Raw genomic sequence first — 6,552 nt, 5'->3', positions numbered from 1 at the left:
AACTGAATTACTAAACGACTCCAAGAATAATACGTTTAGCTTAAATTTTATTCCATGTAAAAAAATTTACCATTTTTAATTAACTTTTTTTTTCTCAAAAGAAATTTACTGATTTTTCATTTACTATTTCACCTTTTTAAAAAGTACTAAGTTTCCTTAAAAAGTCATCGTAAAAGAAGGTATTTTGGGCAAATTATATTAAAGATTGAAGTTAAGGTTTAATTTACCTGAGAAATTTAGATATTTTTCGAACTAGACAAGTAATCAGGAAAAAAGAAAAACAAATATGAATGGATAAGAGCTGCTTATACTTCCCTTGACGTGTTTGCATGCACAAAAAAGAAAAAAAAAACATCTATGTTAGACTTTTGTGACATATCGTATCAACTTGGACAATGATCATTTATCTTGAAGCTTCCTATTTTCCAATTATTAAATTAAAAAAGATCATTATCAGAAGCAAAAAAGCAAACTCAAAGCTTTCTGAAAAATGATTAGCTTTATTATTATCAAAAGAAAAGTACAAGTGGAAGATCAGCCACCCACTACACAGCAATACACACAATCTTAAGGTCATGAGTGATTAAACCTTTTCTTTCAAAGAATATTGACCGTGCGGAGGTAACATTTAAAGTTTATGACTCTAAATTTATAAATTCATAACTCGTTTTAATTACTATTTTTACAATTAAATATTTATATATATACTCGTCTGAATGCATATCTAATACTATAACTCCGCCTTGTTGACGTATTGATTGCTTTTAGTTCAAATAAATATGTATGTAATTTTTTTTAAAAGTGAATATTTATAATAAATTCTCATCAACTGTCACAAAGTAGCAGTAAATGGCATAGTACTTTTTCGCAATAAAAAAATTAAATAGTACCCTACATCATTATTAATTAAAAAAATTCTAAATCCTTCTTTGAAAATAATAATGTCCCAAATTAAATAAACCCCATAACAAGGAACCAATTAAGAAACCAGTCAGATTAGTGTTGTGGACCTGTGGGAAACCCCACATATTAATTTTGGTTGGTGGTTCAGCAACATTAGAGATTGAATCGACTATATTGTCTTTTAATAGAACCCAACTCGCCAACTTTCTTATTCTTTATCCATTACAAATGCAATAACGTAAATGGCACGAGCCCAGATTAAAAGGATAAAATCAAACAAGTTCAGTAATTTGTCTGGAGATGTTGAAAATTACGTTTATTTAGTATACATATAAATTTAACATGAATATTTCCTTCAACATCCTTAATTTTACTCAAGCAATGTCACAATTGAGGTGCATGATACACTGAGAAAAGTAGAAGTTAGGAAAATAGTTATTCACCTAACAAAAAGACTATGATATTAATTGGCCTATAATAAAGTGCTACAGCTCAAGATAATCATTAAATCATTTTCAACTTTGTGTAAAAGCTTCTTATCGTTCACAAAAATTAGATTTGACACCAACAAGAGTCCTAATTATATATAATTATCATTCTACTGTCAAACCTTTCTATAATAATCTCGTTTGTTTCGATATTTTTTGGCTGCTATAATAAAGTGCTGTTATAGATAACACATATTATAACAACATAAAAATCGTTTCGACACAAGTTTGGCTTTTATAATAAATGGTTGTTATATAGAGATGCTGTCATAGAGAAGTCTGACTGTATATCAATCGTGACATCAAAAACGTTTTTGAGCTAGCATCAATTAACTTTGATAACACCCTCAAGAAAAACAAGTATAATGCAAATTAATCTAAACTTGGCGTGTGGGCAATTCCAACCACCTTAGTTAGGTTAAAGTACATCCTATAAATATCATTATCGATTGTGTTAATTAGTCACACACTTCTTAGGGTCACTAATTTAATTATTATTCAAAACAATTTGGCACCTCTAGTATAGTACTATTGTGCACCTATGGCTAATGAACCCGAAAAGGTTGTTCCACCCGCAGAAGCATCGGTGGCAGAGCCAGAAAAGGCGGCTCCGCCACCGACGACCGGACCCACCGACTACTTTGCGGTGGCGGATGTGGTGTTGAGGTTGTTAGTATTTGCTTCAGCATTAGTTTCTGTGGTGGTCATGTCAGTTAGTAAGCAAACAGAAATGGTTCCAACACCATTTCCACCTTATCGAGCACCTCTCCCTGCTAAGTTCAATCATTCACCAGCACTTATGTAAGTTTTAGATATCTTCTCTTTGGTCAACATAATATACGTGAGTCTAACTTTTATATGCTGCTAGTGTAAAATAATTGTTGTACTATCAAGTTACGAAAAAGATATGTACACGTAACCCGTCCATATAAAAAGTTGAATTAGTAACCTCATAATAAGTTAAGACTAAATCGTAATTACCTTGTACTTTCCAAGTTATATGGATAGGATTTAACGTATACACGTGAAATTTTTAGGATTTTTGCACTTGGGAGGGTGGTGATCTTTTAATAGCCAAATTTTAAAGGGGGTATTGACCCCAAAAAGAAAAAAGAAAAAAAGAAAGAAAGAAAGCGAAAGCGGAAAAATATTGATGTGTTGCGAAGACCACTGTAAGCGAAGATTATTTTGAACTGTGATAAAATTTAAGAAGCCTTAACTAAGGTATGACTTTGTCATGGGATGTAGCAGATTTTTCAAATAGTAATATATAGTACATTGATAGAGGCGGCAAACGGGCGAGTCAGGTCCGATCGGATATGGGCGGGTCGAAAACGGGTAGTGTAAAAACGGATAAATTATCCAACCCAACCCATATTTAATACAGATAAAAAATGGGTTAACCAGCGGATAATATGGATATTCTATTATCCATGGCTTCTTGAATATGATCATTTTTTGGAAAATTCCTAATCTCCTAAACTTGAGGAACTCCTAATTTGAGGCTTTACAAATGTAAAACTCATTAGTTATCCATTGGTTATCCATTTTCTAAGTGGATAATATGGTTCTTATTCATATTTAACCCGTTTTTAAAAAGTTCATTATCTAACTCATTTTTTTAAATGAATAATATGGGTGAATAACTGTTTTCTTTTAATCATTTTGTCACTACTAAGTACGTATATACTATTTTTCATGGTATGACATGATATGATAATTATCAAGAAGAAAATTATTTGCTCATATATGTGTGGGCCGACAAGGCTACCATGATAGACTGACAACCAAAACTATACACAAAACATTTGCAGGCAAAGCCTCTAAAAATGAAATGTCATCAGTGGGTTGAAAAGATAGTATTACTTAGTACGTAAGAGAGAAACTGTTGAAATATAGTTGATTATGAAGAGAAAATTATTCTGATTAGTAAGACTCATCCATCACCAATCACATGCTGTGATCATTTAATTTGTTAGTATGATTATAAGAAAGATTAGCCTTATTTCTTTCAAGATAACAAATTAAATAATTAAAGTCTTAGATGTTGTGTGTAGCCGGAATTTTGCGTAATTGCATTTTAACAAATATTTCCTCCGGTCTATTTTAGTTGTCATGGTTCTTAAATTTCTAAAATACCTATCATTTTAGAAAATAAGATATAATTAATTTTTGTTAATTTTTCCCTTAATATTAACTGTTCTTGAATGTAAAAAACATTGATTACATAGCATAGAAAACCTAAATACGAAGAGTAAATAAGAGTATGATAAACAAAAAGTCCTTGCTAATAGTTTTAAAGGGATGTGTAAAAGAGAAATACTATAATTAAATTAGACCAAAAGGAATATTGTTTGTGGGAACACAATTTAACTAGAATTTCCTGCCTTTAACTTGAGATGATTATTTCGAGTTTCCATTTTGCTTCTTTGGTGACTCAGACCTGCAATCTTAGGATAAAAAAATGAAGGGTGGTTGCTAAGCCAACTCAATAATATTGAACAACTCAATTCAAGTGGTGCTTACCACTTGAACAACCCTCCTATCTAAACAACTCACAACTTAAAGGACAGAGCCATTTTTTTCATTGTTATTAAATTCAATAATATTGACTGGAACTTTGTGTATTTATTCCCCCGATTAAATGCAATCCGGGGTGGTTGCTAAGCCAACTCTTTTCTTTTCTCTTTTGCGTTCTTTTGTTTTTATTGTTATGATACTATATTATATTTCGTTATTGACTGGAATTTTTGTATCTATTCTTAGTCAATATAATTCTGAAAATATGTGAAGCATGTGGATTTGCAGCGGCCTCAACTGGCTGTTTTATTTATGAGTCAAATCTCATTATCAGGATTCATCTTGATCCTGTCATTTTTTTTATTTTTATATCATTTAATACATAATAAAATATCTCTTGACGAGACTGTTAGTTGTACCTATCTTTTTACTACTTGGTTATCAATACGATTCTTCATTTTGACTAAATAATGTTGGTTACATTTGAACATTTCCAACTGACTTCAGAAAGCTACCTAACACAGAATTATTTACGTTGTAGCTATTTTGTAGCAGCATTCTCTGTGGCTGGATTTTTCAGCATAATTACTACACTTGGCTCCTTGTACTCCCTCACTAAGCCTGGTTGTTCTGCAAAGATCATTTCCCATTTCATTATCATTGATGTTGTAAGTTCTTACACTCTTTTATGTTTCATTATTCTAATAGGGTGCCCCCACCCTTAAACACACATGAGAAATACTACGTAGTCCTTTTCAGTTCAGAACTAAACTAGTTGATTCTCTTTGGTTGGCCGGCTTTAAGCAACCTTCGTATTTCCTATTGAGCTCCCAAGTCTCCAAGTGGTACCTCTTTGCTACCCACGACCTTAGCTTTTTAGCGAATCCCGCTCGTGTGTCACAGGATTTGTAAGTTGGTAGTCCACCAGATGGATTTGCTTATCCTTCTAGTTCGAGTCTCTTCTTGGGTAGTTACAGCGGCCCATAGGCGCGAGATGCACATTGTGAGGGGAGTAGGGTGGGGTGGGGTTGGAGACTTTCTTGATTATCTTGTTCTTCAACCATGGATTGAAATGTGGCTTAAGTATCTCCAATGATAGTGGATTTTATGCTTGAGGTTTCTCGAGCTACGCTTCCATATTAGGGTCTTAGGATTAAGGTTATGAAATTTCAGTATGAACTTTTTGTAACAATCAAGAGTGTGTCTGAGTGGTCTAATAATTCCTGCTTCCATTTAGGCCATAAGAATAGTGTTTACTATCACTATGGCACAACTATAGATAAAATCTTGGGTCCACCACTGCTCGTGACAGTAATCTTTATGTGTATTTGCAGCTTTTGCTAGGGATAGTAGCATCAGCAACCGGAGCAGCAGCATCAGTGGCATACATAGGACTAAAAGGCAACACTCATGTGGGATGGGGAAAGGTTTGCAACATGTATGGCAAATTCTGCAGATACCTTGGAGCTTCCATTGGAGTCTCATTGTTCTCAACCGTTCTGCTTCTTCTTCTTGTTCTCCTCTCTGTATACTCTAAGAAGATCCCAAAGTAAACAAGCTAGCCACAAAAAGTACAATTCTTGATGTATAGCAGAAAACCCCTTGTTAAATGTCAGCATGTGAGAGTCTGTTATTAAGTACTGTTCAAGTTTGTGTTCTTTGTGTATGTTTGTCTCTTTTCTTGTGTAGCCTTTGTTTAATTCGACATTACACCAGTGCTTGTATATGAATTCAATCATCTCTACCTGTTTTGGGATTAACAAAAGTTTCCAATTTATGGTGTTTTACTTCTATTAGTTCTAATGATACACCAGCAGGCCATCTGCATTTTGGATTCAAATATAGTAAACCTACTGGTATCTGAGGCACCCGTTTGCGTAAGTAGCCCTACCTTTAACGGATGGAGTTTTGAGTCTCAATTCTATGGACTTGAAGTTGTAGTTTAGCAACCCCCAGTGAACATCCCATATGTTTAACAGTGTTCAATAGAAATCAAAAACTATGCAGTACTAGGTAATCGGATAACTTGTAAAGAAATGTTGTCTAATATACAAGTATAACTAGTAAATGGTTTATGATATTATGGAAAGAATGGAGCATTTCAATACTTACTATTATTTGTGGCTTGAATTATTTCCTTGTATTTTTAGGAAACCCATAGTCCCTATAGGTTTAGGAAAACCCATTGTCCTAATAGATTTAGGAAAGGAAAACCTATAGTCCTTGTCAAATTGGGAAACATTTCTCATATATGTTTGGGACCTTTTGAGATCTATATATAGGGGTTGTAGTTGGGGATTCTATAGATTGTATTGTGCTTTTCTTCTCATTCATAGTGGAAAACTCTCTCTTCTTTTGCCCCGAGGATTAGGCTTAGCCGAACCTCGTTAAATCCTTGTGTTGATTTTTCTTCTCTATTTGTTTTGTGTGAGATTGTATGCTAGTTAACCCACGATATTCCGCAATAATTGGTATCAGAGCAAGGTTCGGGTTTCTACACATAATTTAGGGTTAAGATGTCTTCATCATCTTCAACAAAGTACGAAGTAGAGAAATTTGACGGAGGTTCTAGTTTCAGTCTATGGAAGATTAGGATGAAATCGTCCTTAGTGTCACAAGGATTATGGAAAGCAATTGATGA

At 33.5% G+C, this 6,552-nt stretch overlaps 1 protein-coding gene across 1 annotated transcript; it reads left to right on the top strand.

The window, feature by feature from the left end:
* The first annotated feature begins 1,861 nt into the window (after positions 1-1,861).
* Positions 1,862-5,702, top strand: LOC107774958 (CASP-like protein 1). The gene is made up of 3 exons (XM_016594624.2): positions 1,862-2,192; positions 4,453-4,579; positions 5,246-5,702. The coding sequence occupies exons 1-3, from the start codon at positions 1,933-1,935 to the stop codon at positions 5,462-5,464; spliced, it is 606 nt and encodes a 201-aa protein (XP_016450110.1). The 5' UTR covers positions 1,862-1,932; the 3' UTR covers positions 5,465-5,702.
* Positions 5,703-6,552: the final 850 nt, after the last annotated feature.

This window comes from Nicotiana tabacum, chromosome 7 (genome assembly GCF_000715075.1).
Source record: "Nicotiana tabacum cultivar K326 chromosome 7, ASM71507v2, whole genome shotgun sequence".
NCBI lineage: Eukaryota > Viridiplantae > Streptophyta > Magnoliopsida > Solanales > Solanaceae > Nicotiana > Nicotiana tabacum.
This window is presented reverse-complemented; position numbering and strand designations above follow the sequence as displayed.

Bases quoted from the DNA above. Each gene is read 5' to 3' on its own strand.
- LOC107774958 (XM_016594624.2), top strand. From the start codon at position 1,933: ATGGCTAATGAACCCGAAAAGGTTGTTCCACCCGCAGAAGCATCGGTG. The intron at 2,193-4,452 runs GTAAGTTTTAGA...TTTACGTTGTAG, and splicing joins AATCATTCACCAGCACTTAT to CTATTTTGTAGCAGCATTCT. The intron at 4,580-5,245 runs GTAAGTTCTTAC...GTGTATTTGCAG, and splicing joins ATTTCATTATCATTGATGTT to CTTTTGCTAGGGATAGTAGC.